Source organism: Aptenodytes patagonicus, chromosome 1 (assembly GCF_965638725.1).
Source record: "Aptenodytes patagonicus chromosome 1, bAptPat1.pri.cur, whole genome shotgun sequence".
In the NCBI taxonomy this organism is placed as follows: Eukaryota; Metazoa; Chordata; class Aves; order Sphenisciformes; family Spheniscidae; genus Aptenodytes; species Aptenodytes patagonicus.
In genome coordinates, this window is record NC_134949.1 from 150,782,078 (window position 1) to 150,804,708 (window position 22,631).

The 22,631-nt window shown below is 46.8% G+C and overlaps 1 protein-coding gene across 2 annotated transcripts; it reads right to left on the bottom strand.

The window, feature by feature from the left end:
• Positions 1 to 1,940: 1,940 nt before the first annotated feature.
• Positions 1,941 to 15,060, bottom strand: LOC143170397 (regucalcin). 2 transcript variants are annotated; one of them, XM_076358676.1, is made up of 7 exons: positions 14,938 to 15,060; positions 14,123 to 14,287; positions 10,884 to 11,066; positions 9,362 to 9,577; positions 7,720 to 7,851; positions 3,046 to 3,200; positions 1,941 to 2,299 (listed from the first exon to the last, which is right to left on the bottom strand). In XM_076358676.1, the coding sequence occupies exons 2-7, from the start codon at positions 14,283 to 14,285 to the stop codon at positions 2,249 to 2,251; spliced, it is 900 nt and encodes a 299-aa protein (XP_076214791.1). In that variant the 5' UTR covers positions 14,286 to 14,287; positions 14,938 to 15,060; the 3' UTR covers positions 1,941 to 2,248. The 2 variants fall into 2 exon arrangements, with proteins under 2 accessions (XP_076214791.1, XP_076214781.1); XM_076358666.1 differs by lacking the exon at positions 14,938 to 15,060 and adding an exon at positions 14,431 to 14,595.
• Between the last annotated feature and the right edge of the window lie 7,571 nt (positions 15,061 to 22,631).

Sequence of the window (22,631 nt, forward strand, 5' to 3'; positions counted from 1 at the left end):
AAGCAGCTATGGCCTCTGCACTGGAGGCTGTGGCAAGGCGTGCTCCCAGGACATTTCGGCAACGTTAAAAACACAACTCTCCTGGCAGAGTTGGCTCTTCCTGCTCATGTGATGCCCATGAAACCAGCATGATGAAGCCCAGCAGGTGATCTTACAGAAGGGGGAGGTGGCATTTATCCATAAAATCTCTACAGAAGCTTATTCTACCCGCTCCCACACTCACAAAGAAATGCGTGCCCCAGACATCTGCCCAGGGCCACCCACGCACGGAATGGAGGATGAGGGGCTCCAGTGGCCGTGTCCTCCCTGTATCTCCTGGGTACCTCTCGGCCAGCGGTGACAAACTAATCTTCGACCAGTTCTTTCATGCCTGTACAAGCTCTTGCTGTTACCTTTCTAGCGCAGCAACAACAAAAAAAAAAGATTGGCAGGTGTCCTGTGCTGTGCTGGCAATCATCCTACTGCCATTGCGGTGGGGTGAGGGTGAGCAAGGTACAAAACCTTCTGGTGCAGGAACCTCTGCAACGTGACAGCGATGGTAGAGGGAGCTTACTTGTGTTTATGCCTACTTGTTTTCTGCTGCATCTCTGAATGTGCGTTAGCAATCAACCACAGCAGCCCTACAGCACGGTTCCTGAGCTGCAGTTATCACCAGGGTCATGACTTCAGCGAGATCAGAGCCCTAAATTTTCCACATTCACCATCTCCCTCAACGCATAAACTTTCCCTCTACCGTGCTTTGAGATTACTTTGCGGCACATAAAGCAAACGAAGGATGGTGGATACTCAAAGAACAAGCCCCAGCTTCCTTCACCGCCTCACGCTCACCTTCTGCCCTGAAGTGGGGCTGCTTAAACCTCCTGTTTTTCCAGCTGTTGAGACATAACCCCGCATGCTTTAAAGAAGGAAAACGGTGACTTGCACGTGCACGCCCCTTGGTTCAAAGCAGCACCAAGGCCTCGGTGTGGTCCAGGGACCAGGCAGCTACCGAGTCGCCCACTGCACGCTCAGGGGGGCATAACAGACACAAGCAGATCCAGCAGAGAGAAACTAACTCCAACAGGCTTGCAGAGATGGACTGGAAAACCATGATGTACTAATTCTTGGAGCTACCCGCAGAGAAAACGCACAGCCTCTTGTTGGCAGTCAGTGGATTACGCTCGCACAGCAGGACGGGGACGGATAGCTATTTCAGCTGCAGGTGGAAGTGCACAAGCATGGGAACACCTAACATGTCAAGAGCAAAATCTGCAGTTTAAAAAACAACTGAGCTACATCACAGTTGTTTCAGCACATACAGGCCTGAAGTTACCAGCAAAAAAGGAATCCAGTGAATAAGCTTGCCATTTACAACCAGTGCTATGAAAAAATTACCCTTTCCTGCACATTTGCAGAAACAGTGGCCACTTGGGCATGCGGGCCCCTCTTGCCTCTCTGGCTGCTCGGGGCGGGGGGTTGGTCCAGCAGGAGGTACATGCTAGTGGTGGTTTCTTTTAAACACAAATGGCCAAGAGTGCCTGATGCTTTCCTGTCATCACAGATCTCCCCAAAACAGGCTGTGATCTTTGGAGGATGGACAAAGATATGGTTCTTGATCACAAAAGTCTAGTTTTATATTTAACAAAATGAGCGACATAATGACTTGCACTGAGGAGAGGTGATGACTGGCTCCAGCTGACCAGAGTTAACTTAAGCACAACCACAGCTGAGGCCTTAAAAATGCAATGTGGAAAGGAAGCTGCAGACATGCAGTAATCAGCATTAATGTTCCAGTTGTTGAGAACATCATGGCACAAATGAAGTTCCAGTTAAAGCAGCAGTAAGACCACAAATGGATATTTTAGAAGGAACTTTGAAAATATGTAAAAGACAGTACAAGTAGTTTAATCAATAAATCAATATAGGATGGGTTGCAAATGAGACAGAGAATAAACCAAAAAAAAGGTATTAAAACACTATTTAATCATAAAGGAAAGTTACAATATTCAGTAGTTTATTAGGGTGAGAATCTTTTTAGCACAACAGAAAAAGCACCATCAGATATTTAATGTAATAGAGTTTAAAGGGAAAAAAAAAAAAGATCAGTTTTAAAATATTCCATGTATTTCAGTAGTTTTCCATCCTTTCCTGATGAGATATTGTAATTGTGTTATGGTTTCAAAGCAAAAGATGCTGAACACCAGAATAAGACCTTCCGACTTGTCTTGCTTACGTCAGTCCTCTCTAATCCATTCTGAAGAGAGAATATTTAACCTGCAAATGGATACGGTGGGACTCCTTTCACCCCTAGCCCTGTTATCTATTAAAACAGAGAGAAAAAAAAAGATTAGTGCAATAATTCACTGCTATCAGGCACCTGCTTTTCTTTCACAACTAGACATGCTTTAATTTAGAAAAGGACTGTGTCCCCCAGCTTGACATCCTACTGTATTTTGCACACAGCAGCTCATCACAGCCAAGAACTTCAACCTATGCTCTGCTCTTTCCCTAAAGCTCAGTAATCGCGGGCCAGAGTCTGTTCCCCAAAAGCCTCTTCGCAGGCACTACTAAGCCTTACTTCTGCAGTTCACAATGTAACCTTCGGTATGCACACATATGGAAGAGCAGGGCTTTAAAACAAATCCCAAGGTGACAAATTTTTAAAGAGACAATTTAGTTATAACTAACTAGAAAGTAAATAAAAGCAGATGCTTTTATCGGCCATTGATTAAGACATACAAGTATTTACACATTCTTTCCATAACAAACAGAAAACTCGAACTGTGTCGGGAGGGGGAGAAGTAGAAAGAGGTGATGGCATAGAAAATTTGCAGTATCAGCATTGTTACAGATTTTAAACCCAAAAGTATTTTCAAATCTCTAAATACATTTAACTTTCTCATCCTGCAACAGGAACCAAAAATACGAACGCTAGTTTAATATAGGTGACTGATGTTCTAACAACCACCCTTTTCCTGCTTCCCACCACTCCAACTGGTTTGCTACCTGAAAAATGCAGGAGGGAAAAAACTGCCTTCTAAAACGACAGGAAAAAGCATCATTCACCTTGAAAACCCCGCCAGCCTGCGGTTGCCGTGAAAGCCACTCTTTATCCATCCCATCACTGGCAGAAGTCACATACATTTCTGAATAATCCTCTCCTCCGAAACAGCAGGAAGTTGTCTTGTCAACAGGAAGTTTCACAGTCTGGAGTCTTTTTCCTGGAGAAAAACATGCATGCAGTTTCCTGTTTGTCTACTTACAACAAGAAATTTAAGCAAATGATTGCAAATAACCGGCATGGAGCCAGGTGTTCCACAAAAGCGGGTACCAGGGCAGGGGGAGGTCTCAAGCTGAGTTTCAGCATACTGATGAGCACCGTGACAGGGAGAAACCTGACTTCTGTAAACCACGTTGTTGACGATGCATCATTTGACAAGTTTCAGTCTCAGTTATCACAAACAAATCCCACCCACCCCCAATCCCAGCTTGTCCTCTAATTAAATGCTAACACCCCACAGCAGAGACATCTGTATCTGAGCTCATCATCTAGACTGCCCATGCAGTCAATGGAAATGGGCTATAATTCCTCCCTAAAATAGGTCACATGAATCACGCCCTAGACCTGCTGACTTTTCTACTTTTAACTACAAAGGAAGCCTGGAGCGAGCAGACCTCATGCAGCTCTACTGAGGCATAACTCGTGCTACACCTCTACTGCCTGCAGTTAAGGAAGATTAATTCCTAGAAGTTTCTCCTGAAATTTCAATAGCCTTTCAAATCAAGCTTGCATAAAATAGGCATCATGGGACATGTCTGAAGCTTACAAGAAACTAGCGCTACTACAAAGAATATTACGCATTTATTATACCAACAAATAGCTACCGTCCTAATGACGGTTTGCTTCCAGCCTTAACCAGAAGGCTGTTGAGACACCTTCAAAAATTCCTCCTAATTCTGGGCAGTAAGTGCTTATACCCATCATGCCTATTTTATTTACCTACAGTTGAATTTCACTTTCTAGAAATATGCTAATCTGAATGTACATGAAAGTACATGAATCTCCTTACAAAATATGTAATTTCCCCGGCCCCTCATTTGTGTGTATAAAGGGCTTGGTCCCCTTACAGTAACTGGCTGTTTAGCGATGTCTTGAAATAACAGGAGAGTAACTTTGATGTTGGGAACCCTACAAGGAGAAAGAAAAAGTGGAAAGTCTAGCCCACTTAACACCTATGAGAAGTTTTTGGTCAACTTCAGAGTGGGGCACCATTTCCCAGGAGGTGCTTACCAAAGCCAGCACCTGTCTTCCTTTTTACGTGCTCTAAAACCTTTTCCCTCACCCAACAAGCTGTGCCTTGGTCCCTTGCAGCACTGCAATGAACTGACAAAAGTGCAGACCAAACGGCTCCACCTGTACCACAACACTGAGCAGGGCATAGGCACAGGCGCAGACAAAAGCAGAGCCACATTATTAAGCCATTGGTGCAGTCCTGGCACAATTTTGGCCCACCTAGTTGGGTATGCTGCTCCCCAGAGACAGCCTGGGCTCTCTTTTGGTGTGGGAAGACAGCCTGGCTGCGCAAAATAAGCTACGATATGGCATACGGTGCAGGACTAAAGGACATTTGCTGATCCGTTTTACTTGCTAGTATGGATGTAACCAGTACATCCACAATACAGGACTGAGAGGGAATTGCCTCCGTTTCACCGAAAACCCTGACACAAGGGCTGGATACTTTTAAACTGTCTTTTAATCCCAAAATAAATAAAAGAACAGCAAGTGAGCAGTGGTGAAAGAGCCTCTTGTATGAAATAGCCAGGGAAGTTTCAGCACTCTGGGATTCCTGATGCTGTATAATAAGCTTATTTGGCACAAACTTTGACCCACAATGGCCAAAGTAAAAATCAAAGTTAAAAAAAACAAATCAAAATGAGTGTAATGGCATTTAGATTGTCAGAGATTATTTGCATGTCTGGTTACCTGTTACTTCCCTGAGAAGAGCAGGTTTTTCAGAATATCTAGAAAATTGGGAGAGAAGAAGTCCTGTCTGTTGCCTGGGAGTGACAAGGACCAATATGAGTCTCAAGAAAACGCTCCTGCCAACTGGCTCCAGCAGCACTTTGTGGTTATCCAGTCAGCTGGCAGTGGAAGGATTACATGGCTACATGGTGGCTTACAAAATGCTCCAGAGGCCACCCTAGAAATTGGCTGACACCAAGTCTCGGAGAAAATGAGTGGAGGGGGCATTCAAAGGGAGAAAACATGCACTGTAGGAGAGGCATGAGCCCCCGAGACAAGGGAAGAGACCCTGACTGTACTTGCAGAGTGCACTCAGCAGATAATGGCCCAGAAGGTATTGTTTACAAAGCTCTAAGGTGAGCAATGTCCTCCTGGAGATGCAAGAAAATCTGTACCTGCATGCTCTGAAATCCACCTGAAGTATTCATCAATGCTTGGTAACTGTCAAAGAGAGAAACTTAGCAAATCTTTTAGACCCTGTATAATCAAAGGATGTAAAATACATTCACTAGGAAGAACTGGAAAATATTTAATTCCTAATTAAAAGACATGATTGCATAAAACTAGCAGGTCACTAAGTGACCGGAAGGTAAGACAAGACTTGGCAATGTACAAGTTAGACATCCCTTTTGAGCCGAGCCCTTTGCAAACCCAGTGGGATCAGTCATCACAGCCTTTCCCTGTAGCACATCCTGAATCTAAAGGCAGCAGCTACCTAGGCTAAAGAAACCTAGACCTGAAAAGCTGCTTCACCCTGAACCTCAAAACCTTCGCTTAGAAAAGATGCCAAACAAGTTTCCTCGTCCATTCCCCTAAAATCGCAGTCCAAGCTTTGCTATCAGTGAAACCTGAAAACCCCTCACGTGCTTTAGATGAGCTCTTTATCAATGGATGTATCTATAACTGGCTGACAGTCGTTCAAGCCACACTTAACAGCTATTGTGCATTAAAAGAGAGGCTTTCATGGAGTTCTCCTCAACCTGTCTGGGTTATTTCCCTAAATAGTTACAATTCACTCAGAATTCAGCAAATTGCAGATTTTAGATACTACTTTAAAATGGTAGCGCAGAGAGGGCAGATAAGCATGAGATATTCACAAAGAAGGTGGCTCTTTTTGACATGGACACTTAACCTGTGAAACTTCCTGCTACTGTTCGCTGCGGGTGCCGGGAGTTTTACATGGGCAAGGGGAGACAGAACAAGTTCACAGAAACTTGAAAATCCACTGGCAGTTACTGATACATCGAAATCACATCCAGCTCTGAAAGACCCTGAGCTGAGCATAGTTGAAAGCTGGGAATGCACTAGGGATATGTACTCTGCTTTCCCTATTCTTACAGTCTCCCTATGCATCTGCTTATGGACACTATTCCCATCAGCTTTCTCTTAAGCAAACACCTCCAAAAGAGAGGAGGAAAGGGAAAACAAGTGAAAAAAGGAAGAAGGTGAAGGCCAGGGCGGAAAAAGGTAGAAACAGTGAAACAGAGAGGAAAAAATGGTAGAGTCCACTGCTCCAGGAGGGCATTCAAAGGGCTGGCAGAGGTCGCCAGGGAGTGCTCTGCCCACCAAAGGGGGAGGATGTGGGACCAGAAACAGGTCCCAGAGCTGCTGGAATCTCCCAGCTGGAGCTTCCTCCTCCTAGGGTCAGGGTGCAGACTCTGCAGGACAGGAGGAAGTCCTGCAGGTTGGCAAGACCTTGCATGGGTACAAATCAAAAGGTGAGGAGAAAAGCACAGCCTGAGCCTCAAGTAAGAGGTTCCAGCGGAGTCAGAAGAAAGGCTGCAGCCTGACCCGCCTGGTGCACGTGTGTGCCAGGGTCGGCGGTGCACTGCAGAGGCATGCATCAAGGGACACTGGCATCCCTGAATCTGCAGCCCCACAAAACCCCAAGACTTCTGTTAGGGCTGGACTTGGGTTCAAGAGACCCCAGACGCAACCCAGCGCAGTTGCTCCTAGGCTGTGTTATGCAAACCTGTGCTGTTTGGGATCTGTCAAAATCACGCTCCCATTCTCACCCACTGGCCCCTTGCAGACAGTGTGGTTCAGTCTCTCTGAAGTGCTTCACAAGTGTTTTTTTACCCAGACTAAACCATGCCTGGCAGACCACCAAAGTCCAAATGAGAGTAGCCATGAACGACAGGCTCAGACAATGGGTACGCCCAAGACGTTACTGTGGGAATGATAAAATGCTGTGGAATTCATTAAATATTTTTTATTATTTCAATTGCAAAATTTATCATATAAATAATTTTCAACAGTAAAAAAAAAAAATGTTGCTGGCACAGTTCCATGTGGGACTTGTATTAACCTCAGTAGGCTGCCCAAAATAATACACTATGCTGAAGAAACAAGACAAAAAAATGGCTTAAGTCATCTTTGCCATTTCATGGCTTATTCATCTTCTTCCACATCATTTATCAATAAGGTAAATGCTGATCTTAAGTTTGGAGGATACAAGAGGATGCTAACTCAAACAATTCACAAGCATAACGGTAATCCCCTCAGCAACTTTACCTTTTTCAAACACAACAGAAGCTGGGAACAAAGGAGACTTATTTACAAAGCTAACTTTTGAGAGCAGGGACATATAATTGCTTTTTTTAAAAAAAGTAATGTTTTAAAAAGAGCAGATGTACCATTTCTGTGAGGGGAAAAAAACTACCTCTCATTATTTGCTTCTGTTTCTTCTTTCCAGTCCACCGTTTGCAAGCACTTACCTGTCTCAGGGTCAAGACGAATCACTCTCCCACCATCATAACAAGCTACCCAGAGTTTGCCTTCTGTATCAATACACATCCCATCAGGAATGCTTTCCTCTTTTTCCAGTCTGTATATACTCCTACGGTTGCCTGCAGGGTAGGAAAAACCACAACAAAACTACGTGAGATAGTTGTTAAAATTTCTACCAGTCATAGCCCAGCAAGAGTTATTCGTGCTATTATTTTCCAAAGCTGTGCTGAAGTCCTGAGTTCTTTGGTATGAAAGAAATAGATTGCATCTGCTGCCCTGTTTGTTTCCTGAGACAGTTGTTTCTCAGCATGAAAGCCTGTAGGTCAGTTTCTATCCATTGAAAGTATAATCCTTTTTTCTGGTGTTCTTTTCTAGTGCACCACTCGTGCTCCCTACTTACAAAATTAAATTAATAACTGAATAAATTAATGTTATATACATTCAGAAAATTAATTACTTGTTCTAAAAGCAGTTTGGACCGTTTCAAGTATCTCCAGTCAGAGAACTGGAGACTTTTCAAACAGATTGCTGGAACGTGCCAATAATCACTGTTCCAACAGAAAACTGACCTTCAGATATATAAACTGAGAGTTTATATAAACACAGAATTAGGAAAAGCATCAACTTCAAAGGCATACTGTCAACCTAAAAACAAACAACTCTATCTGAACTTTTATCCACTGTTATTAAAGAAAATTAAAACCAACTTTCCAACATTGTTTATTTTATGCTCTGACAACTTCAATGTTTCTCATATGTAGCAATATTTTTAATGAGTTTCCTTTGTGCTCCTGGGGATTGTCAGATTGCCCACAGAAAGAGAGCAAGCGAGCACGGGTGAGAGAGCGAGGAGAACCACCCTATTTCCCTAAAGAAAAATTCAATTGTAAGCCATAGCAGAGAGACATTGGGACAAGATGCTACACCGAAAAAGACTTTAAATTCACAGTTTTAAAACTAAATATCAAATTGACTGGGTTCTTTTAAAGCAAAATACTGCAGTCCATGTACTCAAAAGCTAATTATCAGTCCAAGTCACTGGAATTTTTCTTTTGCCCAAGCTTGTAGAAGCCCTTAAGGGGTTGTTTTGTTTTAAATAAATGAAGGAAGAAGAGTTCTGAGTTACTGCTTTCCAGTTGTTGCTTAGCTCTGCCTGCAAAATCTTCATCTAAGAGCTTATCTTTTAAAAAACAAAACAAGGTGAAAAGAACTATAGAGAAGCTAGCAGAGGTTTTGCACAAGACTACAATCTTTCTGTTACTTTGCCTATGCTGTCAGGAATAAGAAACACGCAGCTGCAGAAATCTAGCCATACAAGCAACACTTTGCCCTTTTTACACAGGAAGATCAGATATGCGTTGTGTTTAGTAACAGTAGTCCAGATTACTACTCAAACTCCGCCACGCAATTTTAACACTTTATAATATTACCAACAGCCTCTGACTAGTTTGAGCTAGGAGCCTATGCAGGTGCAGATCAATGTTAATATGGCTTCTGTTGTTTTGTTCTAAAGAGGTTTCTGAAGAAACGCTCCCAAAGCTCTGATCATCTCTGCGTAATAACCAGAGTGGAAACAAACATCACAATCTTTAGGCACAAACAATTATTTTAGAATACAACGATTCATACCAATTTTTCCAGTCTGGAGGTCATAATCAAAGGCATCCACTGAGTAGGACAAGCTGTCAATGTAAAAGAAGGTTTTGTGATCCAGCGACCAGTCCAACCCATTAGAAATGTCCACCTGATCAAAGTGCTTCACTACTGAGAGGTTGGAGAAGAGCGTATACAGAGAGCCCTGGTGCCTTTCCAGCACAGCAGGTCGAATCTCCTCAGCCATCGTACCTGTGCAGAGCCAAAGGGGAGAAAGCAGGTTCAGAGTGAGTGGGCTCTCCTCCAGGTTTGGTGGCAGCCCCTCGCTATGATGACGACCACACTGCCAACGTAGAAGGGAGCAATGTGGGGGCCTCAGAAATTCGGGGAAGAAACCAAGTTGAAAGCAAAAGAGAAAGGTAGATTTCAAAAGTGCTTGCTTTTAGCAGAAGATGACAAAACACAGCCTTTGTTTTTTTCATTGAACTGTGGCAAAAATGGCGTGCAGCGTGATTTCTGCCAAACGTTTTATTCAGTCATTCAAATATTAAGAAAGGTGTGGTCAGCATTTAACTTCCCACAAATCTTAATGTCTTGTATAGCAGAGAGACTGGAAAAAAATTTCCTCCTCCCTCAGAACGAGTCTTACTAAAGCCTTTTCAAAACCAAATCTCGTCATTGTGGCTCGAAGTTGGCAGTCGAGACTAGCTCTTGAGAGGCTGGGTTAAAGGAAGTTAAGGTAAGCCTGGGGACCCAACTACAGGGCAGATGCGCAGAATGGCGTTTTAAAAACCAGGAGGACAGGATCACAGGATGGCTGAAGCTGGAGGGCACTTCTGGAGATTATCTGGGCCCACTCCCTGCTCAGAGCAGGGTCAGCCACCGCAGGTTGCTCAGGGCAGCGTTGTGTCTTGAGTATCTCCATGGATGGAGACTCCACAGCTTCTCTGGACAACCTGTTCCACTGCTTGATCATCCTCAGTAAGAGAGTTTTCTTACGTTTAAACAGAATTTCCTGAATTTCAGTTTGTGCCCATCACCTCTAGTCCTGTCACTGGGCACCACCGAGCAGAGCCTGGCTCCCTCTTCTTTACTGCCACCCCATCATGTACTTATACACATGGGTAAGATCCCCCTGAGCCTTCTCTTCTCCAGGCTGAACAGTCACACAGTTTTTAGAAATACCATCTATAAATTCTGATTTATGAAGAAAAAAACCCACAATATCATAAATTTCTCATTGGAAAAGTATTTTCTATTGGCACTCTGCCAGTATTCAAAACAAGGGTGCCAACAGAGAGGAGGCACGGCCAAGTGTCTTAAACTAGGCAGGCTCGGAATAGTGGGCCTCCTTTTAAAAAAATAGTCCTGATTAGATGGTGTCCAGGTGATACAAATAGATTTGTAAATAGGATTAAACTCTGCTTGAAGACAACCAAAAAAAAAAATCCCCACCATTTAACTATGAATGAACACTTGCTGCATCTACAACTGATCACTGCATCTTGTCACCAAAACCTAACGGAGCAGCAGAAGGAAGGAACCGCCTGCAGCATACCTGCGAAATACCTCCCTGCAGGATCCACTTTCCCATCATTGAATCGGTTGTTTGGTTTATCCTTGTCCACGTGAGTAATGGTGGTTACCAGCTGCTCTTTCCATTTCAAAGCAGCAAACCTGGTTCCCAGTGTGATGACGTAATCCCCAGATTTCCGGAGAGCCACGGAGCTCACGGGAGCATCTAGAAACGGGGTGAAACAGGAAAGAGGTATGTGCTATGGAGAGACATTTCTTTTCTGCCCACTTTAGACACGCAAGCAGTCACACCAAACTCGGTGAGACCACAGGCAAGAGAAACAACCTACTTTTCCACCAACAAAACTGATGTTTAAATACATAGAAATGGATTCTTTCATGCGAAGAGGGCATACTTAATGCATACAGAAAGTTGCTACGAAGAGAACCACCAGTTTGGGACATATAAACTCAGGGAACTTGAGTATTACCACTGCTCCCAGGAGCAATAATCATTGCCAGTACCTGGTTCTGCTAGGTGCTTTAAAAAAATAAGAACAAACCCACCCATAAAAAGAGGGACAGATATAGGCACATATGCTTTTTACAACAGGTTACTGTGTGGGTTCCCCCCTCCCCAAGCAAAAAATCGATTGCCACAAGAGCTCTGGAGCAACTGTGTTTGTTTAGCACAGCTCCTGAGTAAATCAGCCCTGCATGGCCGTTCAGTCGTAACTCATGGAGACAAAAAGTATCTCTGCACTGGGACAAGTCACACTGGGCAGGAGAGCCACCCCCCTGCACCACACTCTGCCGTTCAGTTCAGACATGCCTCCAGCAGCACCAAAAACACACGGAGTGGCAGAGCTTTCCAAGAGTTAAAGCAAAATAGAAAATTAGTAAATGCTCCATGGTTAGTTTACACTCATTTGAGCTATTATGCAGTAGAATCTCAATTGCAGGTTATTATAAAGGAATTAGTAAAAAAACCCAGAGAATGAGTGTGAAGATAACATTTCTGTAAAAGCCTACAATCAGACGCGATACAAGGAATAATAACTTTAAACAGGGCAATAAAGTCTGGGATAATATTTAATATGCATGGGACTAATTGCCAATTTTTAAATTTAAAAATAAAACACTTCTTGTATTTATAGCTTTGCAGAGGTATAATTAGCTAACAGTTTCACAAACACTTAAAACCACCACCAGCCACCACTGTTGCCAAGAGGAGCTGCTCCCTTCTGGCTGCTTGTGCCAGGCTTCCCTTCGCAGCCCTGGCAGCGGTACCACCATGCTAGAAATCTGAATGCTATTTGACCCCAACACCTGAGATGCACCGCTGATTGCACGCTCAACTCGAGCAACTCCTTACTCCTTCACCTAGAGGCATGTGACCACACTGCTGAGGCTGCTGGTGGTCTGGGCTCATCTACACTGGGCGAGTGGGTGCCGCTTCTCCTTCCCGTGCCAGCACAGAGAGGTTGGCAGAGCCCCCGCAGCCGTGCGTGGCACCCGCCAAAGGAAGTCATTTTGCTGCTCTCCTGATTGCTGGTAACCACGCCAATAAAAGCGCTTTTCTGCCTGCACTGGCAGCAGGGCCTTTGCTGGCAGAGCCTGGGAACGCAACTCAGTTCGCCCTCCCAGCAAAACACCTGGGGCCATGGCCCACAGGAGCCCTTCCACCCGGGCAGCCCCCAGGGTCTCCCTCCCACCCTGGGGGGAGCAGCCCCCAAGCACAGCAGCCTGCATACCCCTGCCTGCCTGTCCTTGGAGGTGTCGGTCCCCCGGGTGCCCCTATGGCCACAAGAACAGCCCCATACCTTCCTGACAAAGCACCTCAGGGGAAAAGGGCGTATCAGGCTAGCGAGATGAACACAGCCACACTACTGTTCGCTGCACAAATACAGCACAGGCTGTATTAGCCCTTGCACCCTGCTCATTCCGCAGCCACCCCAGAGTGCTTTGTTAAGCAGCATCCACAAGAATTGATTTATTTGCAACACCATTTTATGCCGAACAGAAAACTGACCATAAGGTCCCCCCTCCCCCCGGGCATGGTTATGTGTGTAGTGGTGTTTTCCCTGTGGAGTTGAAAAGGGCGTTTGAAGTTGCTGCTAAGTGTGGGGTTGTTGTAGTTCTCTATAAGCTTCAGTAATGAGTAACGTCTCTCTCAGTTTCCACTTTGGACATCAACCCACTATTTTAATCACATGGCACTCTTTGGGTGTTTGGGGTTTTTTCGGTCTTTTAATCATGGTATTCCCAAAGGCACAGCTATTAATTACAACTATTTTATTACCAAACAGAAGAAACTGAAGGGGGAAAAAGAAAAAAGTAGCTGCTTCAGCTACTAAGCTACTATTCTTTCGACATCGCCAGAGAGGCCACATGTAAAAGATTACACCTTTGAGAGTAGGTCTGAGTTGGGGGGAAGGCAGGGAGAAGCACGGTCCCTCAGCTAAGGTAAGAGAAAGTGAGTTTGGAAAGCAATGTTTCCAAAATTAGTATCAGGCCTTCTCTCATCGTAAAACTGGTAACAACAGTAATTTGAAGGGCAGACAAACCCAGATCAATTTATTGTGAATAATGTGAACACCTTATGGGTGGGCAAAAGCAAGTCATTTTCACCGAGTGTTACTGAACATGAGAAACTAATAAACGTGAGTACTTAAACCATTTAAGGAGCTGTCTTCAGACAGACAAATATTTACGTTATCACATCCAGAATTTGCAACTCCTTCTTTATGAGAGTTAGCACATGTCTTCCTTTCTGCAATAAATAAACTATTGAGACTCTAGCTGGTGACACTGTTACCTTAAAAAAAAAAAAAAAAATCTTCTTAAATTGTTACAGGAAATTTTCTTCCAATAAAGAAAACGTTATGGGCGTTGCTCATTCACATCAGTAACAAAACTCCCACAGATAGCAACAGTGGAACTTTACTGCTGGGACAACTCGCAAAAGAGAACAAGTTGTGAACAACTTACAGGAAAGAGAAGTAGATAAAATATAACCCAATAGCACAAAATCGTAAGAAAAGTCCTCAGGACCAAGTCTAGCCAGTATCTAGTGTCTGTGCACAGCACAAGCCCCAGTGTGCTTGGCCTAGGAAAGTCGGGTTTTAGGGAAGGGTCTCCAGAAGATGAGCACCATGCAGCTGTTGAGGGATGCAGCCGCATCACCTACAGGAGTCCTGCCCATGCTCGGCAGGGACGCAGTACGAAGTCAGAACGCACAACTCTCGCGTTCTGCAGAGCGCTTTTCGAGCCGTTCCTTACCCACAGAGATGGCCTGCACTTGCTTGGTGACCGAGCTCCAGCGGCACACCTTTCTACCCGTGATGTCCACGCAGAGGAGCGCGCTTTCCTTCTCGTCCCAGACGGGCGACTCCCCAATCCTGTAGCCCTCCTTGGCAACGCACTCGATCTTAATGGATGACATGCCTGTGGGGAAAAGCGTTCCGGTTTTACGTACGTCTGTCAAGAGCAAGCTCGTAGAAAATCAACACCCGGATCTGAATGCTGGAAGTCTGCACTTGTGCCTGCGGCCGGCCCAGAGCCGCATTTTCAATCTAGAGGGGTTTTACCTGTACAGAGCACAGAGCAACGCAGTCTATTTGTGCTGCTCGCACCGCCCGCCCGCTTCGTGCCAGTTAACGATTCTCGCACGTCCGACAACGTGTGCTGGTCGTCCCCCCCCCGCCGCCGCCAAAGCCTGTGGGGAGCGCGGCCCGGCTCGGCCCGGCCCGGCCCGGCCCGGCCCGCCGCGGAGGCGGGAAAGCGCCTGGGGCCGGCCGGGCCCCCCGCCGGGCACCCCGCGGGTCGGTGCGCAGCCCGGCCTGCTGTCACATTTAAAAAAAAAAATGGGGAAAAAATATAAAAGAAAGAAAAAAATAAATCCGGGGGTGCGGACGGGCGGCGGCCCGGGCGGGAAAGGCCCGTCCGCCGGCGGGCCCGCCCCCGCACGCCCGGCTGCTCAGGCGCACCTCCCGCGGCGGCGACGGCGGCATTACTGCCGTGCGTGGGACGTTATAATTTAAATGCATATAAAGAGAAGAGAGTAATAATAAAGCACACACCCCCGCCGGCCTTACCTGTTTCCAGCAGCGCACCCAGATGGCCCGGCCCGCCGCCACTCTTATAGCGGGGAGGGGAGAAGGGGGGGCGGCCAGGCTCCGCCGGCCTGAGGGGCCGGCGGCGGCCGGGCCTTGGGTGCCCTCGCCAGGGGCGGGCGGACGCGGCTGGGGCAGGCCCCCCGCCCCGCCCGGGCCCGTCCTGCCCCGCGGCGGAGGGGGGGCGGCGGCCACCTCGCCCCTCCCGGCCAAGGCCGGGCCGCCTGGGATCCTCTCCATGTAGTGCTGTGAGGCCAGCGCAGGTAGCAGACAAGAGGGTTTGCTCGAGCTGGGGGGGCTCGGCTCCCCCCTCCAAGAGCTGCAGGGAGGAAGAAGAGGGAGAAGAGGTTTCTCTCCGTGGTGGCCGAGTTTCTCCGCTCCCTGGAGAGGTTGGTTTCCGAAAGGCCTGGTTTCTGCATGCCTTCTCCTTGCTGTGGTTTAGGCATCCATTGGGCCTTCACCCTGACTTCCCGCGCCAGGCATCTTTCTCCACAGCTCCTGCAGCATTTCCCTGGTTACCCAGAAACATAGGGCCTTCAGCACACCATGCCCTCCTTCACTCCCTTTGCTTCAAAAACTTCCAAAGGCACGAGGCAAATGGCTAGCATCAAAATTTCCATGTGCAATTCTCTATTGCGCCTGCCAGTCTCCATGCTGTGGCTGCTACGGCTCCCAGGCCTCAAGTCGTAAAGCAAAAGGCACTTTGTAAATGTCAGCTCTCCTCTCCAGCATCCCAGGACAAATTGCTTTTTGACTTGGATTCAGTCATCCCTGTAGGGATCTGTGATACAAAAATTACTTCGGTCTCACTGCTCAGTGTCTCACACGTCTTCTCCCGGCAACTCAGGGTGCACCAGGTAGGCGCAGGCTGGCTCACCATTGTGTCCCCACGAACCAGCATTAACTTGGCTGCTCCAAAACCTGCCTCTCCCCCAGCCAGGCCCTTGTTTCCAGCCGGCACCTGTAGCAGCGCCTTTATTCAAGGGGCACGGCCCCACGCTGCACACCAGTGATTTGCACAGCACCCGCCGGGCTTTTTTACCGGGCAGCCCCCTCACAGCTCCCGTTAGAGATATTATCTGTTCCTTACCATATGCTTTCCCTTTGACAATTATCTCCTGTCAAGCATTTTTAATGGGTTACCTTTATTCATACAGCAGGTGCTCGCACCCCCGACTTCATTTGGTCACATTTTTTTCTTTTAGTGGTATATTTGGAAAGTTTATGGGCTACATGTCCTTACCAACATGTGTTTCATGCAGGCTTCCCTCGATGGACTACTAACGTAACATTTATTAACTTACTGTCATCTTAGCTGAGCAGTTAGGCTTTTATTTTACAGGCTTGCATAGCATTACTTCAGTACTTAGCATTGAATTTTCTCCTTCTGCCCCCACAGCGGTGTCGTACAACAAACAGCAGGATTTCATCTCAGACCTGAGGCAAGCAGATTATTAGTGACTGCCAACACAGAAAACAAACATCCAGAAAAAAGTGCCACAGCTCTCTTTATTTCATACATTTTACAACAAGGAAAGAAGATCCAGAGGTTTAAAAAAATGAATGTATGCAAAGAATTCATTAAGTAAGTACAGTGAAGTACAATTACCACTTTTTACAAAGCTCAGCCATGTTTGCTGCACTCCCGTTGTCCTTGCACACTACGAGGCCATTCGGGATACGTGGCCAATGCAACGGCTTACTGAATTCAGCAGCAGGAGATACTCATACACTCAACTGGCCGGTCCCTCTGCTCCTTGCTGACTTAGGCATTTGCCAGCATGGTTTGGAGGCATCAAAACAAACTGTGTGTTGGCACACACCTTGGGAGAAAATTAACAGCTTCTGCGAGCGCCAGGTTACAACACAAACTGTGGTCTTCTTCCGAAGCGCCAAATATTTTGAACTTCAATCTCTAGTTACACGGGACAGTACTCCTGCTTTGTCTTTTCTGTAATGGCTAATCCAGGCTTGCTGAAAGGTAGAGCAAGGAGGAATTCATGGGGGGGTACCTTCACAGAGAGTGTCAGCTGAGGTCTTCCGCCAGTGCAAGTTCACCATGGGAGAGAAGAGCACAGAAGAGATGGCTGCCAAAGGTGGTGCTGCCACGTGGCTTCCCTGCCGGGAACTTCCTGCTGTTGCATCGCAGCCACAATGTCTACTCTGTGGCCTCCAAATCTGAGCGATAAGGAGCACGTGCAGCACCTCCGTGGCTTCCAAAGGAAGTGGCTGGTGGCTCAGCGTTTATTCCACGCGGTAGGGCACATTGCATGCTTCCTCCTCCTGCTTTGCAGGGAGCAGGGGAAGGGGAATCTTATTATCACAACCATGAAGAGCATAAGGAGTAGATACATAACGTGGGAGGTCCTGTAAGGTGAAGTCACAGCCCTCACCCAGCCTGCAGGTTCCCTGAGCCTGCCACAAGCCATTACCCTTCTCGCCAGTCAGGAAATGCTCAGCAGTTCTGGAGAACAGCCCAATGTGCCACAGAGCTGGAAAAATCCCCCCACCCGTAAGGACTGCAGGCCAGAAGGGGTGCTGGACAATTTCAGGGGTTATATAAAAGAAACTGGTTTTTGCTTATGCTGGTTCCTGGAAGGTCACAGTTGTTGTTCTCTCCTTTTATGAGCCTGATCCTGTCATTTCTTCATCTTTAGAGCCATCTTTGTCTTTTTTCTTTCGCCTTTAGTCATCTTGCTTTACTTCTATGTTAGTCCTCCTCCCTGCTTGAAGGTGGGAGGACTGTAGGCATTATCCATGCCTGGTACAAAGTGCAAATGCCATATATCAGATGTCCATGTCTTACAGCTGCCTCCGAGCACTGCACAAAGGGAGCCTGTCAGGCCTCCTCTGCAGCTGGGCAAGGTGCGGCCGAGAGCAGGGACTGCGCCAAGGGCGCTGGAGCTGAAAGAGCCACTACCTCAGTGTAAGCCTGCCCTGCTGTTACATCCATTAGGGCAACCATACTGAGCATGTGGGAATGTACCACTAGCAGATAATACTGCATTGGGGGGGGGAGGGGGGGGAACCCAAAACAAAAAACCCAACACCAAGCAAGAGCAGAGGTAGAAATAGAAGATCAGTCACTGCAATCAGTTGGCTGGAAAGCAAGAGTTGACACTGCCATGCACTTGTTTTCAGCCAAGTATAGTTCTTGGAATTGACTTGTGTGTCCGGATCAAGCTTTTATTTGTTAGAAAGCAACAAGTAGGTCCTAATCATACTGCTGAGAAGTCTCAACTGTTTACTAGTCTGGATGATCATAGTGCTGTATTTAAATAGTCATACAGTTCAAACATTTGCCAAAGTACACCATTTTCCTGCTTTGCAAATGTCTCTTTGGGAGAAGGTGGCACAAGGGTGTTAAACAGCAGACTTGTGCCTGTTAATTAATTTATATGTAATGTCAAGTCTAACACCTGTTGCTGTCACACTGTCACAGAAATTAATGCAGAATGGATTAAGAATCTCAAATGGGGAATCTTTTCTAAAAAGAATTGCACGGAATTACATGAAGTCATGTTGAAGCATTTAGCCTTAAAAGTCCAGTTTCTCTCACAGAACCGGCAATGGTACCCTCTACTTACTAGTTTATTACACAGACTTCTTTCAGCATCATTTCCTATATACTGGCCACAGTCTCATGAAAAAGCACCTCACACCTAAGAACATAGTGCTACAAGCGAACGTGTGACCCTTCCCAGAGCAGCCAGCTTCTCAAGTGTTTCACGAACACCCCTCACACCATCACATGTGCACCTCCAACTTCTTTGTCACGGGAGCACCTGCATGTGCTAGGTCCTGCCACCTTAAGCTGTCTCACAAAGCTCGAGTGCCCAGCCTGTGCCTTTCCAGCCCTCTGCTCTGTGCTCAGCAGCCGGGGAACAGGGCGCTTCAGAAAGCGTTCTTCAGTGGAGCATGGCCAAGACATTTTTCATTAATGCCTTACTTTTCTGCTCTTTGTACCCCATGTGACCTGGATTTGCATTTTGCTTGCCTCAGGATAAAAAAAAGAGCATTGATATGTGCTACGGCAGCTGCAAAATTATAGCCACAACGGAGGCCGTGCAAGGGAGCCAGGACTTCAGGGAAAGGCAACGTCTTTCATTCAAGTAGCTGATTTAGCAACAGAGCTTTCAGTGTTTGCAGCTTTCAGGCATGCAAGCCCTTCTTCAGGCCCAAATCAGAAGCAAACTTCAAATTAACTGCAGGTTTGGGCGACTGCTCTGAGCTTAATTTCGCATGTTGAACCAGACAATTTGAGAGAAGTCTGTTTTCTGTATTAGCCATTCGTAACGTATTCGAGTGTAAACTACAAGTTGCTTATGGATATCCGTATCACCTGGCTCATCCAGCTTTTGGCCTCTCTGCTTCCTTAAGCCAGGAGAGATGGCTGGCTTGTTGTAAGAAGGAATGATCAGAAGGGAGAGGGTAAGGCAACGCCCCTACTCCATTTTAGAGGAGATAACAGAACAATGGCTGAGCCATCAGTTTTAAGGAGGGGAAGTACTTTGGCCAAGCTCCATTCAACCAGATGCAAATGGAGCCTAAAATGCCAGTGATGCCAGGGCAGGGGTTCCCAAGTTACTCAGCACCACCCTTCTGATATAAGAGAGATGGAACTACAAAGGAATGCAACTAGACACCGTGGTTTCAGGTAAAGTGGGTGGGCTGGTTTAGCGATTCCCCCCCCCCCCCCCCCCCCCCCCCCCCCCGGCCTCAGGTATCGCATTCCCTCACTAGGGCCTGCACTTCCAAAAGTATAACCAGAGCCATTTTCCCAAATGGCATGTAACACATTTTCTTTTTATAGGTACTACTCCAGTGGACTCCTTGTGGTTGCTGAGACCACAGAAAATAAGAAGAGTGGCGTATCTTGACCTCTGTCAAAAGCTCAAGGGCTTTCAGATGACCAGGAGATTTCTTCAAGATTCCTGTATACATTGCTGTTGTGCTAAGTTTTAAATTCTTCCTCAGGACACTGGCTCACCAGTTTGGCCAGCAGAACATCTCTGGAGCTGTTACGGAACTCTGTCAAAATACGCCTTGTGTCCCTGCCTTGCCCAGTGCTCTTCCCCAGGATGACGGCGGGTGGGGCAGCACCTGGGGAAAAACAACAGAAACCGGAAAAAATATCTTGAGGAAGGTTAAATCAAAAGAAACCATAAAGGTGTCATTACAGAGCCTACCCAGAGATTTAAAACAATGTCTCAGATAAGGCAGTCTAGGCGAGGCAGATACCCAGCTTCAGGGCTGCTGAGAAAGCAATGGGAAGGCAGGGAGGGTCTGCCCAGCCTGGAACAAAAAGTCTCAGAGAAAGGGCAGGGCAAGGTAGATCCAGGAGGTTGTCCCAGCCAAAAGAAGCCTACCGGAGAAAGAGGAAGATTATCTGGAAGCTGTACTCACAGAGGCAGGGAAGCTAATGGGCAAATATCCAAGGCTGCTTCTCCTTACACAGCAACGTAGTCACGCAAACTTACCCAAGCTATCTGCGGAGGGGTTAACTTGAGGAACAGAAATAGGCATACGCATCTGCTATTTTCAAACAACTTATCCAACTGCTGTGTAACAGTTTGTTTCAGAAAGCTGTGCTTGCAGTCACTTTAATCCACTTCTGTCACATCCCTCCAGAGGAGTCCAGAGGTTGACAGATGTGCTGACTTGGTTAGGAGCAGAGCCCGGGAGCAGTTATCCCAGGATGGTCTCTGCAAGAGGGGTATGTTGCAGAATTGCACCTCAGGAGGGGCAAAAGCCTGTTCAGCCATGAAGCTTGGTGTAAAGGAAGATTCAGAAGCAGCAGCAGCAGGGCATCTCTCATGAAACCAGAAGTCTGGGAGTCTTCACTTCTTCCTAAAGAAGCTGCATTGAGGCACTCCATTGTTTTCCACCTCTGCCCTTCCCCAGTGTTTTTCCCTTGCATGCCAAGCTCCCAGGTTGTGCAAGCAGCTTCCTTTTGCTCATTAATTCACATCAAAAGCATGTTTTCCCAATAGATGTGTCAATTCCCTGCAGTGCTAAACCTTCGCAAGTACTGGGATCATCAAAATTCACAACGATCAAAATGACTGGTTTTGCTGGATTATCTTTGCAGCTCGCAGTGGCAGGCTTTGAACACCTGGTAACACTCAGCCCCTCCCAGATATCAGATACACATCATGTATCTGCAGTACAGCCTGTATGCCTAGGCCTAGTCATCAGTGAGGTACCACATCAAAATCAAGTGAACGTTTCAGGCTTATTTTTAATAGTTACATGTTTGTAGTTCCTCCTTCTATGATTTGGGATTCATGGTGCAAAGGAAACATTCTACAAATGACATACGCAAGTTATAGCTGAGAAACATTTCTTTTTGGACAAAAGCATAAACGCAGAAATGATGGTGCCGGGAATCACCGCGTAGCCCCTATTAGTGCTTGTGAGAGCTTGGCCCCAGTTACCGTCGGCAAGTAACCACACTTACTTATTTGTAAAGACTCTACAAACCAAGAGCAGCCGTTTCCAAAATAATGGGGATACCAATTTCCTTCCTTGGCTCTGTCTTTCCCACATCCCAGCCACAAGCAGACCATACTTGCAAAGGGAATGGGAGGCCGCCAGTCACAAAAAGGAAGTTGGTTGCTGGAATCTGTTGCAAGAATGCCTTCAGGGAAGGAGAAATCCTGGTCTTGAAAAACGGCCGACAATCCAACACTTTGCTTCTTCCTAGTGCTGATTTTGCCTCTCTTCTATATGCACCTTTACTGCCTTTTTCCTTTTTTCTCCTGTTTTCTTTTCAGCCGAGGGACTTGTTGCTCCATTTCACCCAACCCACCTCCAGCTCCACTCCCGGCCCGCCTGGGGCCAGCTGCTCAGCCACTCCTGCCCTTACGCCCCACCACAAGCATGTTGGCTGCTCAGCTCGCGCCTCTCTCTGCTGCTGCCTGACCCGCCGCAGGCAGGAGGGTCACTGCTGCCTCCAACATGCGGATTGCAAATCGCCAGTCCCTCTTGAACGCTGCCAGCTACCGAGCTGATCAGAGCAGGAGGGATGCTATCGGATCGGTTGTGCAGCTACACCTGCTCCTTTCTCTCTCTCCATCTTCCTCCTCCTTGTTGCCTTCTCCCCTGCTCTGGCACAGGGAGGAGCTCCTCTCTGCCGGCAAGGTATATCACAGCACCGGCCTGTGGGAGCAGGGGGAACTACAGCAACAGGGCACGCAAAACCGACATAAAACATCAACTCGGGAACTTGCTTGCACTGATCTGTCCTTTGCACACACACGGCAATAGCTGGCTGTTAAGTATTCATTTGTGCGTGTGTGCGAGTGTACAAGAAGAGGGATGAGACAGAAGGCCTGGCAACGGCTCCTCTTCTATAACTCAATTTGTCCAACCAGGGAAAAACAGTCATACTAAGGCACAAGCAAATATATTAAAAAGTGAGGCCAGGGCAGCAAATGGTCTGTTACGTTTGCTCAGCTAGGCAGAAACAAAACCCAGGCAAGGACTATTTGCTATACACAGCAAATTAGCGTTCAGCAACTCTTTTTTGGGAGGCTGAAGGGGAAAGGTTTTCCTCGACACTTCAACTTGTTAAAGTATTGCCAACTCTGCAGAAATAATTTACTCCTGATGGACACAGTACTGCAGTTAGACTGATGAGTTTAACAACCTGCCAGACACAGAGGGTAAAGCCC

Bases quoted from the DNA above. Each gene is read 5' to 3' on its own strand.
- LOC143170397 (XM_076358676.1), bottom strand. From the start codon at position 14,285: ATGTCATCCATTAAGATCGAGTGCGTTGCCAAGGAGGGCTACAGGATT. The intron at 7,852-9,361 runs GTATGAATCGTT...CCTACCCTGCAG, and splicing joins CCTCCAGACTGGAAAAATTG to GCAACCGTAGGAGTATATAC. The intron at 2,300-3,045 runs GTGAATGATGCT...CTGTTTTAATAG, and splicing joins AGGCTGGCGGGGTTTTCAAG to ATAACAGGGCTAGGGGTGAA.